The sequence below is a fragment of the Coffea arabica genome, chromosome 10c (assembly GCF_036785885.1).
Source record: "Coffea arabica cultivar ET-39 chromosome 10c, Coffea Arabica ET-39 HiFi, whole genome shotgun sequence".
Lineage (NCBI taxonomy): Eukaryota > Viridiplantae > Streptophyta > Magnoliopsida > Gentianales > Rubiaceae > Coffea > Coffea arabica.
The window spans coordinates 7,620,335-7,640,972 of NC_092329.1; the positions used below are offsets into that span (position 1 = coordinate 7,620,335).

At 35.4% G+C, this 20,638-nt stretch overlaps 3 protein-coding genes across 6 annotated transcripts; 2 read left to right on the forward strand and 1 right to left on the reverse strand.

Annotated features, from left to right (window-relative positions):
* Nucleotides 1-676: 676 nt before the first annotated feature.
* LOC113713419 (probable mitochondrial adenine nucleotide transporter BTL3) lies at nt 677-8,580 on the reverse strand. 2 transcript variants are annotated; one of them, XM_027237143.2, is made up of 4 exons: nt 4,749-8,580; nt 3,045-3,348; nt 1,906-2,373; nt 677-1,199 (listed from the first exon to the last, which is right to left on the reverse strand). In XM_027237143.2, the coding sequence occupies exons 1-4, from the start codon at nt 5,249-5,251 to the stop codon at nt 1,131-1,133; spliced, it is 1,344 nt and encodes a 447-aa protein (XP_027092944.1). In that variant the 5' UTR covers nt 5,252-8,580; the 3' UTR covers nt 677-1,130. The 2 variants fall into 2 exon arrangements, with proteins under 2 accessions (XP_027092944.1, XP_027092945.1); XM_027237144.2 differs by having other exon boundaries at nt 7,934-8,526.
* Nucleotides 8,581-11,073: 2,493 nt separating this feature from the next.
* Nucleotides 11,074-17,862, forward strand: LOC113715056 (uncharacterized). Of its 3 annotated transcripts, XM_072068999.1 has the most exons (7): nt 11,074-11,379; nt 11,654-12,242; nt 12,344-12,442; nt 12,573-12,632; nt 12,743-13,660; nt 17,192-17,340; nt 17,510-17,862. In XM_072068999.1, the coding sequence occupies exons 2-7, from the start codon at nt 11,921-11,923 to the stop codon at nt 17,717-17,719; spliced, it is 1,758 nt and encodes a 585-aa protein (XP_071925100.1). In that variant the 5' UTR covers nt 11,074-11,379; nt 11,654-11,920; the 3' UTR covers nt 17,720-17,862. The 3 variants fall into 3 exon arrangements, 2 of the variants coding, with proteins under 2 accessions (XP_071925100.1, XP_071925101.1); XM_072069000.1 differs by lacking the exons at nt 17,192-17,340; nt 17,510-17,862 and adding an exon at nt 13,755-13,988 and having other exon boundaries at nt 11,077-11,379; XR_011822393.1 differs by lacking the exons at nt 11,074-11,379; nt 11,654-12,242; nt 12,344-12,442; nt 12,573-12,632; nt 17,510-17,862 and adding an exon at nt 13,755-16,239 and having other exon boundaries at nt 13,480-13,660; nt 17,192-17,295.
* Nucleotides 17,724-20,392, forward strand: LOC140016057 (replication protein A 70 kDa DNA-binding subunit B-like). Its single transcript, XM_072069001.1, has 8 exons — nt 17,724-17,787; nt 17,895-17,991; nt 18,121-18,245; nt 18,367-18,445; nt 18,543-18,675; nt 18,906-19,066; nt 19,157-19,277; nt 19,369-20,392. The coding sequence occupies exons 3-8, from the start codon at nt 18,131-18,133 to the stop codon at nt 19,729-19,731; spliced, it is 972 nt and encodes a 323-aa protein (XP_071925102.1). The 5' UTR covers nt 17,724-17,787; nt 17,895-17,991; nt 18,121-18,130; the 3' UTR covers nt 19,732-20,392.
* Nucleotides 20,393-20,638: the final 246 nt, after the last annotated feature.

The following is a 20,638-nucleotide window of genomic DNA, read 5'->3' on the forward strand; positions in this document are numbered from 1 at the left end:
TTTCTATTCTTACTCTTTTTGTAAGATGGGTTGAAATGTTACCAAAAAAAAAAAAAAATTGAAATTAGAGAAAGTAAGCGATATGTTTAAAAGTTCAAGGGAACTTAATGAAGCGGTAGGAAACCTTTAATTCTCTTACTTTTGTTTACATGTATTCTACCGGATCTGAATAACGTTTATATCTAATTTATGTCACTATTAGTCACTTTCTGCATATAATTGCATTCATAATCCACTAATCCTGTCTTTTTTGAGAAATAATTTTGTATTCTGGATTTGCCTTGGTCTTTTTGGATGTGGAAGCTGAAATCTAATGCCCTTTTCCCAATCGAAATATGTGTTGGGCCAAAAACAGCAGTTTTGGGCTCCGGCTCCAAGAAGCAGTGGAAGGAACGGGCCACTCTATTGCTGATTCGAGTTTCACGGGCTCTCAATTCATAGGTTTCAATTCAATTCACCCATTTTCATAATGCTAAACCAGCAAGACAAAAGCATGGAAATGTAGAACACGACTTTGCACGAAGTTTTGTTCTTTGGGTCATTCAAATCTCGTAAGGGGAATCAAAGCCAAGCACAAAGAATGATGAAAGGTGTGAAAGTGAGAGTTGAAACCACACCTCATGCTGAAAACCAAAAGCAAATACAAGCTTGGTGAAGCACCATGAGCAATCATCACTTTCACATCACCCAATCAATTGGTGTTATTTTGTGATGAAGAAAGAAAACAAAAGTGCATTTCAGAGATACTACATCATACGATTAAAGATTGGGACTTCATCTAGTAATGTCAATCTAAAACTCAGTTAAAATGAACATCTACCCTGCAGCAGGTATTCAGGCACCATCTTCCTTAGAGAATAAGATGCACAAAGTACACCATGTTGCCTATTAGAAGTTCAGAGTTGCACTCAGAAGAGTTTTGCTATTAGCAAAATCAAGTTTCCGGTCTACGTATAACAGATGAGAAAATGGTCTAAAACCTATGCTACTCATTGTATCAGTCTAGAGTCTAAAAGATGAAATGGGTGAGGAGTAAAGTAGAAGAGCTTTCATACCGCTTGGAAAGTTAAAAGAGACGCTCATTTTGAACTCTTTTGACTCCAAAAATTCACTGAGAAGAATTTGAATTGCTATTCCACTTTGAGGATGATCTTCACAAACTCGTAGACAAAATAGCTTATTGCTGCCGAAGGTAGTACCTGTAGATTCAGGGTGAAACATAAAACAAGAGGTGAAAAATAAGAAGAATGACAGATAAATGTGTGGAAATAACTATAAATGTTTTGAAATAAAATGTGACCCAACATCGATGTAGCTCATGTTGATGTGATTGTAAAAACCAATTGCTTCTACGGCAAAGAGCAAGAACAATCATCATGCAGAGAAAATCTGCAACTGCTTGTCAAAGAAAAGTGAAATGCAGAGAAAATTTGCATCTGCTTGTCAAAGAAAAGTAAGTTATTCACAAAGCTCAGCCAGGTGCTGATTTCCTATTGTTGTCTTTGAACTACATCATCAGCAACATCTAAGATTTGAAAGGGGAAATTTGACAGGCAACGGGATCCTCAACACATATATCCAAGAGTAAGAAAAATTACTCAAAGCTGTTGACCTCAAGACTTGACTATGCAGGAGAGCAAAGATTCATCTTTTTGTCAACATAATGTAAGTCAGCTTAAAATACCTAGAACTTCAGGTAAATTGAATCCTTCGGGTTAATTAAATATTTTTACTAACGAGACAGTGGGCCATACTGGCGACGGAAGGCCGAAACTGATTGAGAAAACAAAAACCTTTCCCTTTTGTTTCAATAGCTGGAGTGACCTTTGCAGATATACAAATCATAATATCCAAAGAAATTAAAAAATGCTGCAGGGTCGATCTACAGACACCATAGGCAAGTACCTGTAGTAAACTCGGTACTAGTCCTGCATAAAGAGCTGGTACACCTCCATGCTCAACTATCTTTATAGAAGTTGTTAACACACCACCTTTATTATACCGGCCTTGCAGTTGAAGCTGTCTCCTGACAACCTCAAAAGGGTAGGTGGCAGCTTCAGCACAGGCACCAGAAATAGCCCCATGCAGTAAGGTCCTGATTGGTCCCAATTCCAGCTGGTCCAAAGCATTCAGTTCTTGACCCTGTCGCTTCATATTCTGAATTCTTTTCCTTCCTTCGGCAGAGTGCAAATAAGCCGATTTCAATATATCATATACACCATAAAAAACAGCAGCTGAAGGTGCAATACTCATTATGGAGGGAAGTAAACCCTTGTAAAGAGAAAAGAACCCCTCAGTTTGGATCACATGACGAAAAGCACCAATTACACCACCCAAGGCTTCTCCACCAGGAGCTACCAATTTGGTCCTGATCTGAAAGATTTGGTATGTAGTCAAGCATGTTAAACTAGTGAATAGAAGTTGCAGGAATAAGAATAAATGTGGCTTCCCAGCTTTGAAAGATAACACTTCCTTATAGCAATGCTTTTGGATTTTGAGCAGACAAATAAACATGGAGTAATGGATAAGTACATTGTCATTTAGTATTAGCCTGGAGGAAGAGCTTTGAACAATAGATGGCTGATTGTTGTGTATTGCTCCTTTATGCAGACAAACATCCCTGCTGCATATTACAAGCATCTACTAACCTAAAGATACCTGTAGTGTAATTCCCATGCAATGCAGGCCTACATTACATTAATGCTCTATACAATATGAACTATACTGCATGGCTTATCTATGGTCAAAAGAAAAATATCTAACATCTCCAGGGTTTATATGACACATTAAGTTCATTATAGTAAAACAAAACTGCACTTACTTCTTTTGGTGCCTAGGTGATAAAAGCAGCAAAACGCATGCTTTATATATATATATATATATATATATATATATTTATTCAGTTTTGAACTATTATATCTCCTTCATTCTTCTTCTTCTTGAAAGAATAAGTTTGACAACCAAAATGACCATTGAAAACAAAGTGGCCACACTACAATGGCTTGAAAGTATGGAAATCAAAAAGTATATGGATAACCTCTTACAGTGTCCAGAGGCAAGCAGAGGACAGTAGCAGTAATACCAGCAGCAGCACCAGCAATAAGCCGCTCAAAATTCGTGGTTTCTTCATTTCCATGTAATTTAAGAAGTTGCTTTCTGTATGTATCATAGGCATAAAAGTTGACCGCCTTGAAAGGAGCAGTGCGGAGAATGTTAACTAAATTTCCTTTCCAGAAGCCTCTCAAGCCTTGAGTAGCAGCAATAGTCTTGATGAGCTCAAACAATTTCTTCTCTTCACCACGAACCATATATTCAAGTTTTAGTCTCTCCAACGGAGCAACAAATGTTCTGAAAAGCGAGATAAGTCATACATTGAGTAAGTTGTTTACAACCATGAAAAGACAAAACAAGAAGCTTGGAATTACTTTTTGTCAAAAGCCAATACATTTCCTTAATATTCATTCTTGTGAAATGAAAAGTTATCACCGTGTCACTTCCAGAAAGTTGCAAGGACATAAAGAAGAAAAGAGACAGGCATCCACTATAGACACATGAAACTTGGCAAAAAAAAAAAAAGAATATCCAGCCTATGGAATATACATGTCGAATAGACCAAACAAATGAAGAGTCAATGGAAATCCATCATCACGACCAAACTATAGAGAAAAAGTAAAATGACAAAGACTAGGGCTCCAACACACATTAAGAGTGTGAATGTTCATTGTCTTGCATGAGGAGATTGGGGAAATTACTTGCTTGTTATGCAAAAAAGAGATACCGTTTGATTGTTTTCTAAAAGTTTCATTTACTAAATCATAAACCAATAGCCAGAGCAGCACACATGCAGGCACGAGAAATTTTATGATGGTGAAACATATGGAAGTTGGAAAGTTGTACGTGTGAAAAAGCCAATAAAAAGACTTTTGATGCATTCAAGAAGTAATTCATACTGTACATACGAAATTCTGATCCTATATATAGATCATATGTCAGTGAGATTCCTAAGAAAACTGAATACACAATAGGAATATCCCATGGCCCTATATTAATTAACACGGGAGACAGTAATCGGAGACAAAATTCTCCTGTACTATGCCTTTATCTTGTAATGATCAAAGCTGAAAAATCAAGGAATTGAGGAAGATAGAAGGAGAGGAAGGAGAAGAAGAATCAAGGAAGAAGAAAACAGAAAGAATAGGGAAGATAGAGTTCAGAATTAAGGAGAGAAAAGAGAAGCACTCATTGTTTGAGAGAGGAGATTACAATTCACATATAAGCTGATCTTCTTTACATCCCAAAGTTCTTATATATAGATTCAGCTTATAGAGCACTTATATGTAACTAACTCTTCTCTTCAACTAACTAAGCCATTAGGAGTCACTACTCTGGCAATATTATACGACTCCCTAGCCAACTTCTGGAAATGATGATCTTATGAAAAATGAATATCAGATGATTAAGTTTGGGTCATAACAATACCCACCCCTCCCCCCCCCCCCCCCTCCCCCCCAAAAAAAAATCCTAGTCCCTATGATCAACTTCAAACATTTGCATGGAGTACACAAGCTAAAATGTACAAGGGCAAAGTGCCTAAATACAAATGATAGTACTCCATAGCACACAAAGTAAGCCACAGAGCATAAGGAGTTTGACAGGCACTTATCTACCAATTCTTCTTCACAGAAATATGAACGATTGATTTCAGAACCTTTATGACTAATCACCCTTAACCAAACTCACCCACTGACCTAGCTACTGCAGCACCTCCTGGATCCACTGGAAAACTTGATCTTAAAACTTTGTAATCTTCAAATTCTCCAAATGTGAGCTTCTCAGGATATAATATAGGAAATGTTTCAACAGCTGAAAGTAAATGTATTTCTCTGGCCATTTCTCCACTGATGTCATAAATTGCGGTTAACTCATCATGAGCATGTCCATCTCTATACTTGACAGATTCACAAATTTCCCTGCCACCAGTAACAACCATTCCTATTGCTAGAAAATGAGACAAAACACAATCAGGAGCTACATATTTATTAGTTCCAAATGGTATAGTGCCATTTCTTGTTGCGAAACAATGTGGATAAACTTCTGCCAAACCAAAATCTTCAATTTTGGCATTGAACTTAGTAGCAATCACTCTACTGCAAATCTTAAGATCTCCATGTATCATCAGATTTTTGCACTTTTCATCTGGACATACAAGGCCAGTCCTCTCTTCCACTGATTCTGTTTTCAGTGGACTCATTTTCCCCAGGATTAAATTCTGGTATTTGACAAGTACGTGGGTAATTCAATCCCCTGCAAACTGTCAAGAACGTCCTCATTGTACCATCTCGAAGTAATCTGCTCGTCATTGTGAAACAAACAATCATATTTCCTTCTTCTTGGGTGATTGACAACTAAACCCAGATCCCCTAGAACAGCCCTTGAGTATACCACTTCAAGTATGCCCAGTAACATTTTTGAGGATCTAGACCACAACACTTTGAATGGCCCACAGCTGGAAATATAAGCTGTTGATCCTGCCCTACTAGATGCATTTTCTCCAACCCGTATCAGCTTCTTTAGATTCGTAGAAATTTCATCCTTGATAATTTTCTTTGAATTTTGGTACTCCATCCAGCTAATCATCTCTCTTTCCAGCTTAAGATCGATGCCTCGTGAGTCAACATCAACAAAGGCCAAGGTTTTAATCTTTCTCATATCAACAGCAACATGATTTCCATAGGCATCATCAAACAAGAAAGTGAACCTTGTATCAACTTTAAATGTACTTAATAGATCATGAAAATCAGAAATCTTTTTGGGAAGACCCAGATAATCCTCATTCAAGCTTAAAGAACCTCTATAAGAACTGACAGAAGATGCAAGTTCATCAAGAAAATTATGCAGTAACTTTGGATGATGAATCAAGATATGGAACTGATCATTAGAAAGTTCGAATTCATTACCAACTGTTTCCACTATGGAGTTGGAATAATTGTTTTCTCCATTTGGTTCAAGTAAAAAACTCATTCCCATCTGTTTCACCATCATCAGAACAATGTTTGGCTTAGTATTGGAGTTCCGCAACTCCCAAATAAAAAATCTCGTTTGGGCTGATCAATTTCGTCTCCAAGGAAATCTGAGCCTGAAAATTTTGTATATCCATCATCCTATCATTTTCGTCGTTGTCATAATCAGTTTCAACAGTTGCTTGATTTTCATTAAAAACCCAGAACCCATTCTCATCTACCCCAAAACAGAACCTGTCACTCCAACATAAGAAGAACATTCATTCTCCGCAATTCTTGGAGCGTTAGATACTTCAACACTTCTATCGGCAAGGTTTGAATCTATATTCACTTCTTGATAACCAAGAGTCATGGTTATTCCTTGAGTAAGAAACATAGGATGGCCCAAAATTTCACTCCCTCCATTCCCCAATTTTACTAGATTATCCATCTCCTCCTCTTTGGTGAAACCCAGATTGATGGATAATCTTCCAGTGGAAGCTATCATTTGAAGATTTCATCCTCATCAATCAAGGATGTTTCAATCATACCATCTTCCTCCATATTCCGTTGCTTATCCATTTTCACGGTCTCAAATTCAAGAATTTCATGGTCTTAAAGGTGGGTGAATCAAGAATGAAAAGAATCAATCAGGGGAAGAAAGAAAAGAAAAGAAGTAGAGGAAGAATGCAGATTAATGGAAGAGCAAAGAAATAGAGATAAGAGTAAGAAAAGACAAGGAAGTACAGAGAGAACAGAGGGATAGAGAGAAAAGAATTAGGAAAGAGAATTCTTTGATTGGGGCAACAGAAGCATGCATCTGAGGACCACAAGCTCTAGTACCAATTGTACTGATCAGGGCTGAAGAATTAAGGAATTAAGGAAGAAGACAGCAGAAAGGATAGGGAAGATAGAGTTCAGAATTAAGGAGAGAAAAGAGTAGAATTCATTGTCTGAGAGAGGAGATTACAATTCACATACAGAACTTCTTTACATCCCAAAGCTCTGATATATAGATTCAGCTTATAGAGCACTTATACGTAACTAACTCTTCTCTTCAACTAACTAAGCCATTAGTACTCGCTAATCTAGCAATATTACACAACTCCCTAACCAAATTCTGGAAATGATGATCTGATCAAAAATGAATATCAGATGATTAAGTTTGGGTCATAACATGTCTCTCTGTCACTGTAACTCCAGTGGAATAGGAAACATGGTCAATCCTAATCCAAAGATTAAACTTGATATATATGACATAAATTCCATTTTCATTGGAAGAAAGTCAAACAATGAACATCTCTTACAATTGAATGTGAGTGAGATGATAACTCAAAACTCCCAGGAAAGAAACAATCCTAGGCCGCACTTTAGTCGTACTCATCAAATTAGTGAAAACAGGTATATTTGTCACTATAATACAGTTCAATTAGGAAAAAAATGTATAAACTTCTAGATTTTATCAAAGAGCTCAATAGATGCATTCGATCTCACTTGAAGGTTTCTTTTTTTAAAAAAAAAATTCACAAGAATGTATGGTTGTTAAACGTAAATGACAAATAGTGTTATTAGTTGCCCGTAATCCTAATAGGAAAATTAGCTCCTTTATCATCTAACCCTATATTAAAGCATCAAATTCAATATCAACGTACAATAAATCCACTACACTTTCTTTGAATTCTTTTCTTTTCTTTGTTTTTTTTTTTTGGGAAAAGAGTTTCTGCGGTTCTCCTTTCCATTTCCATTTCCATGCAAGAAAAGTTTTAAGATAATCATATATAAACGCAAGCATAACCATTATCAGCCAAATTAAGAACAAAACAAAATGTAGAAAAATAAATGTAAATTGACCCTTCAAGTTGAACATCCTGAGGATCACATATAACCCCCAAAAAGATTATGATAAAACAAAACAGAATAATTGTAGCATATACCTTGAAACCATGGCAGCTACAGCTCCAGCCCACAAATGTTTGGTGGTATTCACGGCTCCGCGACCGCTGTCGCGCAATTGCACCTTCTGCTTGTTTCCCTCATCTTCAATATCGCCAACCCCATTGGGCTCCACTAATGCTTCTTCTTTACAGCTTCTTTCAACTCCATTAAACCACAAAAATTGGTTAGAATTCTCAACCAAACCGTTTTTACTCCTAATTGACAATCCAACACACAAAAAATCGCCCCCCTTAACCGCGGGAAATTTGAACAAAGGCTTCTTTTTCTGGTAAGAAATGGAGAAATGCGGGTCATCAGAATGAGTTGTTTTTGAAGAAATTGCATCTAGAATTGAAGAAGAAATTGTATTATCAAGAAAAATTCCGCCAATAAAAACAATTTCTTTACAGTTTGGGTTTTTATCAGTGGCTTTTGCTAGTCCCGCCCCTGGCATTTGGAAAATAGGAGAAAACTATTGTTCTTTGTTGAGGGAAATGAATTCAATAATGGGTTGGATAGATTTTTCCCCTTTTTTTTGAATGTTTAAATTGAAATGGAGTTTATATAAAGTTGAAGGTGGAGAATGGAAGCAAGAAAATGGAGGTTTTACGGCTTTGCTTCCATCGCCGCACGCTCGGAACTCTTTCGAGGTTTATTGATTTTTTTGTCCTTTTATATCTACTGGTTGTTTCTGTATTAACTTTCAGTTACGTTTATTGAATATTTTCCTATTTGGATTTCTTTGTGGGAAAACTTCTATCCAGGCTCCAATCTTTCTAATCCTAAACTACATAAAGCGCCGAAGGTGCAGCTACAGTCAATTTTCCCGGTTTCGCTGTGATTTCGCAGCTGATTTCGTTCTTTTTGGTCTTTTCGCAGGCTCCATGCAGCGGCTTTCTTTTCTGTTCCGTTTGTCCTCATTTCTTTTTTTGTTGCTTTGTTCCCATTGTACCCTTTCTCTTGGTTCGTTTGTAATTTGCCAATCAATTTTGTCCTTTTGTTTCTTCAATCTTTTCCTCGCATCGCTTTGCTATCTTCAGGCCGTGTATATTGACCAATGTATTTTTATGTTTACAATTTTACCACTTTTTTATATTTATTCGCTTACTCATTAACTTTCTCTAAAAACGTATATATTAACAAACATATTCTGTTCCGTTTGTCCTCATTTCTTTTTTTGTTGCTTTGTTCCCATTGTACCCTTTCTCTTGGTTCGTTTGTAATTTGCCAATCAATTTTGTCCTTTTGTTTCTTCAATCTTTTCCTCGCATCGCTTTGCTATCTTCAGGCCGTGTATATTGACCAATGTATTTTTATGTTTACAATTTTACCACTATTTTATATTTATTCGCTTACTCATTAACTTTCTCTAAAAACGTATATATTAACAAACATATTAAATATCAAAAAAATATGCAGGATGCTATATACACAAACATATTCAATATCAAAAAAATATGCAAGTTGCTAAAAATTCTATGTACATCTAATACATACAAACGAATAAAAATTCTATATGTATCTAATCAATATATATAAATTGATTATGGTGTTTTGTATTAATGCAGATTAATAAAAATCATATATGTTTAGCATGCATCTAATATATATAAATTAATAATACTACTTTGTATTAACATATAATAAGTGTTAGTTATGTGAAATAATTATAATTTCGACACTATTTTTATGTTTATAATTTTCCGTCGTTCTTTATATTTATCCGCTTATTTATTAACTCACTTATTTATTAACTTTGTCAAAAAATATTAAATATCAAAAAATTACGTAGGTCACTAAAAATCCTATGTGTATCTAATACATACTAAAGAATAAAAATTCTATATGTATAACTCGCTTATTTATTAATTTTGTCGAAAGTGTGTATATTGACAAAAATATGTTTATTCTACTTCCACTTATATTTAACAATATAAAAATAAACATATCGAAATTATTTTAAAGTATTAATTTATCTCACCTCTTAAAAAATGATTTACATTCCATTAATTTAAATAATATTTACATCCTGTTACTCTTAAAAAATTAAATACAAATTACAACAATATTACTATATCTATTTATAAATATATATTAATCCAATATATTGTTCCTCTATTTATTATTTCAACCCTACTATCATATAAAACACTTTAAATATTAATTATTAAATAAATCTTTAGTTGTGTGCCTTATTAAATTAAATCTAATTAGAGCTTTTGTGTCCCTGCTTTGTTTGATTAAATCAAGCCCTCTCCGTTATTAAAGTCATTAAAGGTATTGCGTTGCTTTATTCCATTAAATCAACCTCTCTCAATTATTAAATTAAAACTGCTCAATTATTAAATTAAAGCTATTGTATTTTTAGATTGAGTAGCATAGCATAAATGTGCTCAATACAAAGTGATAATTAGTTGTGTGCCTTATTAAATTAAATCTAATTAGAGCTTTTGTGTATAAGATTGATCTCTCAATTATTATAAATGTGCTCAATACAAAGTGATAATTAGTTGTGTGTTTTAAATGTGCTCAATAAAAGTGACAATTAGTTGTGTGTCTTATTAAATTAAATCTAATTAGAGTTTTTGTGTATAAGATTTATCTCTCAATTATTAAATTAAAGCTGCTCAATTATGAAATTAAAGCTATTGCATTTTCGGATTGAATAGCATAACATAAATGTGCTCGATACAACGTGGTAATTAGTTTTGTGACTTATTAAATTAAAGCTAATTAGAACTTTTGTATATAAGATTGATGATATTTGTTAGCTATTGTTAGCTTTAAGATTGAATATCATAATATAACGTATATGTGCTCAATACAAAATGATAATTAGTTGTCTACCTTATTAAATCCATTAAATTAAACTCTTTCGATTATTAAATTAAAGTTACTCATAAGATCTTACATGGTTCTTCTTTGTTCCTTTCACATTACGTGGTGCAATTCTCATTTGAGTGTGTCAGATTTTGCCTGACGTGTTGCATGGTTACAAATTACACAGTCAGATTTTGCCTTGCGTGTTGCATGCTTACAGATTACACCTTGCAGATTGCACTGGGTCAAATTTCATCTTACGTGCTTGCAGCTTACGCATTACAGCTATATTTGGTTCGTTCGGTGATTACAGATATCCTTGCTTCGTTTGATTCTTTTATCATAGTGGACTTCCAATCATTACGTGGATTTAATGCATGCATGTGCTTGCTTTTACCAAAGCACAGACTCTTTGTATAGTTAAGCACTCTGTGTGCTATATCTACATTAGCTTTTCCACCGTCAGTTTCTTTGCTTTGACTTTCTCTACGTGCATACCAGCAACTATTATAATGTTTTAGAGATGTTTCTCTTTTGTTTTGCATCTTTTTGTTAAGCCTCCATCTTGTGCCAGCTTTTGGTGATTTTTGTTTCCAGTTTCCTCATTCTCGCTCGCTTCAATCAGGTGGTGCCTGTTTTCCTTTACTGTATTTCTCCATTTTTGCACCTAATATAGCTGTTTATTACGTTGTTCCTTCGGTGAACTTTTTGCTTTTTCACTGTGTCTGTTTATTTTTGTTTCATATACTTCAGATTATGCTTTTATCATTTTCTCTTCCCCATCATTTCCATTTCTTTGTTGCAAGTTTTTAGTTTGCATGGACTCTGACTTTTCTTATGTTAGCTGCTTCCATATTATATTTATCTTTTCTGTGATCTTATCGGTTTATTCCATGCAGCTTAGCTCAGTCATCCTATTCGAAGCTTATTGTTCAGGTAAAACAATCTCTCATTTACTTATTTGTTCCTCATCTGCTTAGTGTTTAGCCTGTTCTACTTCGTTGTGTTTTATTTTCTGTGTTTGTTATCATTTTGCTTATTAAATGGTAATCATCTCTTTCATTCACGCTTGTTTTGTCTCCTCCAAGAAACTTTAGATGATTTATGATTGTGATTGTTGGATGTCATGGATAACAGAATTTTCTTAATTTTAGCTACAATTGCATATGCCTCGGAAACGTAAATTTTCCTCAGAAGATGAATATCGTTTAGAAAAAAGCCGTCGTGATCGCGAAAGATATATTAGAAAATTAGTTCGACATAAAAAAGCAGCTCTTTTGCCTATTGAACCCCAGAGTGCAGAAACGCAGGTTTTACCTATGACCACTGCTCCTCAGACAACTGAGCAGAATCTTTTTGATGTTCCTGTTCATCATGATTTGCCAGCTAAACATGCAGTCGGCTATTTCTGTTTGGATTTGCCTGTGTTTTCACTTCCAGATAACACAGATATTCCATCAACTTCAACTGTGTCCAGCATTGATCCATGTAATATTCTTCCCTTATTGTTATCTGCTCTTTTTTTTGTGTCCTTTTTTCCCCTGACCTATAGCAGGCTTGATCATCTTGTTAATTTTTTATTCATATAGTTTGTCCAGCTATAAACGGTGATTCGGTTTCACAGAGTTTCTTTAATTCAGTTTCGCCACATGTTCATGTACACCAATTTCCTCTTCCTCCTCATTCAGGTAGTAGTGATATCGTTCTTTAAATCATCCACTTACTATCAATATGAAATCAGAGAGACATGCTAGCTCACTCAATCACTTAATTTCTCCATAAAATATTCAGCTTGCATTTCAAACTTTGAATTTTCAGCCTCAAACTCATCCATAAACGAAGGATCTAATATAGCAACATCTTCAAACCTTCGACCGGGTATCTTATCAATTTTCAATCTTACTCCTATATCCTATATCCTATTTATACTGGTCAATATGCTTTTATTTCTTGCATAACCAGATACTGGCTATGCTGTATACTTTTAGATAATGATCGCCGCCGAACAAATATACCGCTCATAGAGCAGATACAATCAGAGCCAAGTATATTGCCATTTGTTCCAGATTGTATTCACTGCCATGCTAAACGGTATTACATGGAGCCGCCTCGATTCTGCTGTGCTTCTGGAGAGATTAAATTAGCACCAACCAAAATGCCTGATAGATTAGTACAGCTTTATAAAGCAAACACTCCTGAATCAAAAGAATTCAGACAATGTGTTAGGAGTTATAATAACATGTTTGCTTTCACATCTCTGGGGGTTCATTATGATAAAGATCTCAGCAAGAGGAATGATGGTATCTATACTTTTAGGGTGCAAGGACAGATATACCATTTTATGAACTCATTATTTCCTTCTGAAGATGACAAGGCATCAAACTTGCAACTGTATTTTTATGATACAGAACATGAGTTAGCAAATAGAATGGCTATCTCAGGCAAATTCAAAGAGTCTATTGTACAACAGCTGAGGTCTATACTTGATGAAAATCCATATTCTGCTTTTATTCGAAGCTTGACAGAAGTTCAGGACCTAGACAGATATCGGATATTTCTAAAGTCTGACTCAGGATTGGATCAACGTGTGTACAATACACCTACAGTATCTCAAGTTGCAGCCATTTGGTCTGAAAGTGATCTGAATAGCACTCAAAGTTCCAGAAATATTGAAATCTCTACAAAAACAGGCAACAAGAAAATAGTTAAGCAATACTATGGGTGTTATGATGCACTGCAATATCCTCTTATATATGCTCGAGGGGAAACAGGTTGGCATCCAGGAATTCTTCGAAAAACCAAAGCTGATATATTAGAGCGGCCTGATCAGACTTGCAGTCAAGAAAATTTACTGCCTCTTCATCAATGTACCAACATGGATCACATTATCGATGCAGAAGAGCAAGGTACAATCATATGTCTTTGTTCAACCATTAGAGATTTTAAATTCCTTCTTGCTAAATCATAGCTTTAATCTTTAATTTTTTATTACTATTGCAGCTGTCAAAAAAAAAAAAAAAGGCGGCCAACTGTTTCATGTCGAGAGTACTATGCATACAAGTTTCAAATTAGAAATGCAGATCAATCAAATCTTTTACATATCAGTCGCCTTCTACAGCAATACTCTGTTGATACTTATGTAAAGTTGGAGACTTCAAGATTGGAATTTTACAGAGGCAGACAAAACAAATTAAGAACGGAAGCATATCAAGGATTAGTAGATGTTGTTGCAAATGGTGAAAGAAATGCTGCAAATGTTGGCAAGCGCATCATTTTGCCAGCAAGCTTTATAGGTGGCCCAAGAGACATGCGTCGCAGGTACATGGATGCAATGGCATTAGTGCAACGGTATGGAAAACCTGATATTTTCCTTACTATGACTTGTAATCCGTCGTGGCCAGAAATCAAACAGCATTTGGAACAAAAAGATGAAAGTCAGAATCGTCCTGACTTAATTGCTCGTGTCTTCCGTGCAAAAATGGAACAATTGAAAGAAGACCTATTGAAAAAAAATCTTTTTGGACAAGTAGCAGCATATACATATGTGGTTGAGTTCCAAAAACGCGGTCTACCACATGCTCACTTTTTGATCATCCTTAAAGACAAGTGGAAAATGTACTCTCCAGAAGAGTACGACAGAATTGTCTCTGCAGAGCTGCCAGATAGATTCAAATCACCATATCTCTTCTCTCTTGTTATAAAACACATGCTTCATGGTCCGTGCGGATCTCTGAATGTAAAGAGCCCTTGTATGCGACAGAATCAGAAATGTAAAAACAACTATCCGAAAGATTTTTCTGAATTCACAAAGCATGGAAAGAATTCATATCCACTGTATAGGAGGCGTGATAATGGAAACAGTGTCATGATCAGAGATCACAAGTTGGACAATCGTTGGGTTATTCCTTATAATGCATATCTTCTAGCAAAATATGATTGTCACATCAACGTTGAAATTTGTTCTGCCATCGAAGCTGTGAAATACATATATAAGTATATATACAAGGGCCATGACCGAGTTCTATACCAGCTAAATGCAGAAGCAGCAGACAAAATTGTTGATGAAATTAAAAATTTCCAGTCTGGTCGATGGATCTGTGCCCCAGAAGCTATGTGGAGAATATTTGCTTTTGATCTCAGTGTCATTAATCCAGCTGTCATTGTTCTACATTTACACCTGCAAGATTATCAATCAATGCCCTTCCATGAAGATAGACCACTGCAGGATATCATTCAAGATGAAAGACTTCAACGAACAATGCTTACAGAATTCTTTGCTCTTAATCGAACAAATAAGCAAGCTCAGGATCTCAATTTATTATATAAAGAATTTCCCCAATACTTTGTTTGGGATGAAGATGATAGAATCTGGTATCCTCGAAAACGTGGACAAGTCATTGGTCGTATCACTACAGCGCATCCAATAGAAGGCGAAAGATACTATCTTAGAATGCTGCTGATGCATGTTCGAAAACCAAAATCTTTTACTGATTTAAAGACAGTAAATGGATTCATTGCTTGTTCATTTAAAAAGGCTGCAGAAATTCGAGGATTGTTACAGATTGATAACGGAGCAGAACAATGTCTATCAGAGGCTGCACTGTACAAAATGCCATCATCTCTAAGACAACTATTTGCTGTCATTTTGATATATTCTCCGCCAAGTAGTCCAAAAGACCTTTGGGACAAATTCTATTACTCACTATCAGAAGACATAGCAAATCAGTCTTTTCTATCAGAAGAACAAACAAGAGCAAAAGTCCTTCATCTTATTGATGAACATTTACAAAAAAATGGGAAAGAGTATAACAGATTTTGGCTTCTCACAATCAATTTCAACAATGTCTTCCGCTGCTATCACAAAAGAAATTGAAGCAGAATATGCAATTCCCATTTCTGAACAAGATCTAGCAGCTGTATCTGTGCTCAATCATGGTCAAAGACATGCATTTGATAGAATAATGGAAAAAGTCAATACCAATGTTCCAGCTGCATTCTTCATTGATGGACCTGGTGGTACTGGAAAATCCTTTCTATACAAGGCTTTGCTTGCAACTGTTAGATCAAGAGGAGACATTGCCCTGGCAACAGCAACATCAGGAGCTGCAGCATCATTACTTGCTGGAGGTCGCACTGCCCACTCTCGCTTTAAGATACCTCTTCATCAGGAAATTAATAGTACCTGCAATATTTCCAAACAAAGTGCCATTGGTCAGTTAGTTCAAGCTGCAAGATTAATCATCTGGGATGAAGCAACAATGGCCAAGAAATACGCCATTGAATCCCTTGACAGATTATTGAGAGACTTGCTAAACTCTGATTGTATCTTTGGTGGAAAAGTTCTTGTTTTTGGTGGAGACTTCCGGCAAACTTTGCCAGTGGTGAGAAAAGGTCAACGAGAAGATTATGTCTCAGCATCCCTTGTCAATTCTTACCTATGGCCTCACCTGCAAAAGATCCGACTCACTGAAAACATGAGAGCACGGTCAGATCCTTCATTTTCTGACTTTTTACTGAAAATAGGAAATGGAACAGAGCCAACAATTTTAGATAACAAAATCAAGCTTCAACCTTCAATGCTCATACCTTTTATCGATGATAAAACCTCATTGAACCTTCTGATAAATACTGTATATCCATCCTTGCCTGACTTTTTAAACAACAGTTCTGCAGTTACTAACAAAGCTATTTTGAGTACAACAAATGATACAGTTCAAGAAGTCAATCAAATTTTGATTGAAAGATTTCCAGGGCAAGAAACAAGATACATCAGCTTCGATCAAACAATTGATCCAGCAAAACAGGCTGATCATGGAGATTTCTTAAATTCCATTCAACCTCCTGGATTACCCCCACATGAACTAATTTTGAAACCAATGTGCCCAGTTATACTTCTTAGAAATCTTAACCCTGCACAAGGTTTATGCAACGGAACACGTCTCATTTGTTTAAATTTTGATAAGAATGTCATACATGCTGAGATTTCAGTTGGTATTCATGCTGGTAAACATGTGTTTATTCCTCGCATTCCATTGCATAGTTCGAATGATGAATCTTACCCAATACCCTTCAAACGCACTCAATTTCCAATTTCATTATGCTTTGCTATGACAATCAATAAATCACAGGGACAAACACTTGATTTTGTTGGAATATACTTAAAGGAACCTGTCTTTTCGCATGGACAATTATATGTTGCATTGTCTAGAGCAAAAACCTCAGCAAATGTGAAGATCTTGCTAAGACCTGTTACTGTCCAGTCTACAGAAAGCAATTATACTCGAAATATTGTTTATCATGAAATCCTAGCTGCTGCTGCTGATACTTGAGTAATAATTATCTGCATAGTTATATTATACAATTACGTGTATGCCTCCTGTCTGCTTCTATAAACTAATCTATTGAATATCTATAAAACTTCTTATCCTATATTGCAGATATGGATGACAGATGCACAGCCATTAGTGATCTAACAGAAAAATCTCAGGATTGGATGATCAAGATCATTGTCATTGAAAAATCAAATATATTTCCTGCAAAAGACCAAGGCTCTTTGTTCCAGCGTTTCATGTTTACAAATGAAAAGGTAAAACACTTATACTATTTCCTCTCTCTTATAAACTGCTTGTATCTTTTATCATAGACTTGCTTATGTCTTTTGCCATCTGATTGGTATACACAATTTCTCATACCTATTATTTTTGATTCTTCTAATTAACTACTTCGTGAATCTAACTCACTGCTCTTTTTTCCAGAATGAAACAATTCAAGCAATTGCATTCAATAGAGATGTGAGCCATGCAGACAACAAGCTTCAATTATATCATGCATATTATATTGGCAATGCTGGTATATCCCCCATAACAGATGCAAGAAATCAAGCTGGATCCCTGCCATATCAACTCACAGTAACAAAGGCCACCTTCATTAAAGCAGCAACCAACGCAAAAAAAAATACAATTTGAAGATCATTTCCCCATTACTACATTCTGGCAGCTTGACAAATACAAAAATAGTGATGTTGATAGATTTAGTAGTGCTTCCCTTCCTCAACTTACAATTACATATAAATAAACTATATATTTTCACATTAACTATGTTACACAAATTATATTTCACTTACTCAATATTTCACTGCAGATATCCTCTGCGCTATTATACAAGGATTCCCAGAAACAATCATACCAACTGCTAGAGGACCTCGAACAATTCGGAGATTTGTTGCTGTCAACCCAGAGTATGATTTCCATTTAATTTTTTTTTCGAATTTTATACTCATCTAAACAGATATCATATATTAAAAATGCATATATTCCTGTATATATATTTATCTTCATTAAGATTATCATATATATTATTGGTGCAGATGCAGACCAATGATTTTCACCATGTGGGAGCCATTCGTCTATATTGAAGGAATTCAACTGATGAACATGATTCACACACATCCAGTGATACTGATTATCAGACCAAAGATCACAGCATTTCATGGTAAATCCTCTATGGCCCAAACAAACATATATTTTTCTTATCAGATGCTCATCTATATACATTGACTCAATACATTATTATTTTTTACTTTTCACATACTCATTTACCTGGATTATTGAAGCAATTGATATCACTACAAGACCGAATACTACCATAGTTCTTGATCCCCCACTTCAGCAGGCAGCCACAATGAAAATCTGGTATGAATAATTACAGCACCCTCTAGCACTAAGATTGATCTACCCATAAAAAAATATCCATATAAGTCAATATTCTAACTCTTAGCCTATATTACAGGATCGATGAGAACAGATCATACATTCACAAAGTCATCAACGAGAAATTATATGAAAAGGACAAGCAGCAGCCAGTTGCACCACTTCAAACCCAAATACGGCCAATCTCACAGATCATTTCTTCCACACCACAGGTACACCTCATTTCTCAGTCAAGTTGCATTTTAATGCCTGATCCACATTGTTCCTATAACTTCACAATATCCCTCATCTATCATTATATTTATTTCTCTCATACTCATTACACCTCCAGTATATCAACATTTCATATAACACATATTTGTATTCCCTTTTTACATTCTCAAATATTTCCCTTATCCTTTAGAAACTTATGCATTATCATTTCAAACTCCTACGACAACAGATGAAACATTTCTGGATCAAGGGAATGCCATTAATAGTGAATCTCAACCAACGCTTTTTCTCTCCTACTTGTCCTACTTGCAACAAGTCTACTGGCGCTTTGATGGATATGGAATTTGATTGTAACTTTTGTGATTCCAAAAACAAAATTCCAAGACCAAAGTAAGTGTTCGATTTCATATATCTGTACAGTAATTACAATTTTTTTGCCAAGTAAAAATTTTAAACTCTCTGTTCCTAATACTTCAACAGAGCCAAAGTCCAGCTCAATATCACGGATGATACTGGTTTCCTATCAATCACAGCAGAGGACAAGCATGCTGAAACATTACTTGGATTCACTGGTTTAGAAATCTACGAAAGATACCTCAAGGTACTGAATTGAACTTACCTTCATAAAAAGGTAATATATAATACATGCATATTCATAGCTTTTTAACATTTACTATGAATATATATTACAGCAAGATCCAATTCCCATTCAGCACATCAATCAAGAATTACAGAGGCAAACACTACTTTGCGAAGTCAGATCATACTGCCCATCTCAAAGACATTACATGCCACTCTACTTTTTAACAGCATTCATCCCAGAAGAATTAGCAGGTGAAACTCTCTCTGATCAACTCGCTCAGGCCACGCCACCAACACTGCTAACAGGACCAACATCTGCACTTAGCAATACAGCCGAGGAAACTGTTTCAGACACAAATGTCACTGAAATACCTGCCTCTTCAACCTCACTCTTAGCAGAAATGTCATCATCCGTCAAGCGCAATCTTGAGCCAGATTTCTCTCAAGTCACAAAACATAAAAAACTAGACTAAACACTTTACATTACAGTCAAATGTAAAAGTAAGAACTACACTTTTTGTTCAACAACCAAGGCAGCTCGTTAGAATTTTGTTCTGTAAAAATTGCAACTAACTTTTGTACCAAGCTGCACTCTCCATTTAGAATGTATATAAAAAAAACGCATGCTTTTTGCTTTTATACTCTGAACCTATTTCATACCCAAACATCTTCTTCACAAATAAATCATCAATTGACACTGTTACACTACATTATATGGGCAAGTCAAACACTATCTCAGCAAGTGATACAGAGCACGCCACACACATTGCTAACAAGACCAACATCTTCCCTAAATAGTACGCCAGAGGAGACTGTTTCAGACACAAACATCACCGAAGCATCAGCATCTTCAACCCCAACCACTGACAAAACAATCCCACCAGATCCAAAACTACTAGAGACCTCATCCTCCATCAAGCGCAATCTTGAGGCAGATTTCTCTGAAAGCACAAAGCATCAAAAACTAAACTAAACAATTTACATTCCAGTTGGATGTAAAACAAAAAATTGTATTTTTGTTTACGAATCATAGCAGCTTTCTAGAATTTTGTTCTGTACAAATAACAACTAACTTTTGTATTAAGCTGCAATTCCCAATGATCATGTATATATAAAAAATGCATGGTTTCTACTTTCCTGTTTAGAATCCATCTCTTATACAAACATCTTCTTCACAAAAAAACCATCAGTTAACACTCACCAACAAGATAATATGGGCACCCCGCGACACCCGCGGGGCACAACACCTAGTAATTACTATTAAGGCATGAGATTTTCACGGCAATGTAAATCATACATCTTTAATAAACCGAGAAAGGTGTTCGTGGACACGCACGCTCAACACAAGGTGCCTATGCTAATTGAGAAAACTATGAAAAA

Excerpts from the sequence above, each read along its gene's own strand:
- LOC140016057 (XM_072069001.1), top strand. The coding sequence starts at position 18,131 with ATGATTTTCACCATGTGGGAGCCATTCGTCTATATTGAAGGAATTCAA. Across the intron at positions 19,067-19,156 it reads AACAAAATTCCAAGACCAAA|AGCCAAAGTCCAGCTCAATA; the intron begins GTAAGTGTTCGA and ends ATACTTCAACAG. Across the intron at positions 19,278-19,368 it reads TCTACGAAAGATACCTCAAG|CAAGATCCAATTCCCATTCA; the intron begins GTACTGAATTGA and ends TATATATTACAG.
- LOC113715056 (XM_072068999.1), top strand. The coding sequence starts at position 11,921 with ATGCCTCGGAAACGTAAATTTTCCTCAGAAGATGAATATCGTTTAGAA. Across the intron at positions 12,243-12,343 it reads TGTGTCCAGCATTGATCCAT|TTTGTCCAGCTATAAACGGT; the intron begins GTAATATTCTTC and ends TTATTCATATAG. Across the intron at positions 12,443-12,572 it reads TCCTCTTCCTCCTCATTCAG|CCTCAAACTCATCCATAAAC; the intron begins GTAGTAGTGATA and ends TTGAATTTTCAG.
- LOC113713419 (XM_027237143.2), bottom strand. The coding sequence starts at position 5,251 with ATGAGTCCACTGAAAACAGAATCAGTGGAAGAGAGGACTGGCCTTGTA. Across the intron at positions 2,374-3,044 it reads TCTGCTTGCCTCTGGACACT|ATCAGGACCAAATTGGTAGC; the intron begins GTAAGAGGTTAT and ends CAAATCTTTCAG. Across the intron at positions 1,200-1,905 it reads TAGTACCGAGTTTACTACAG|GTACTACCTTCGGCAGCAAT; the intron begins GTACTTGCCTAT and ends CTGAATCTACAG.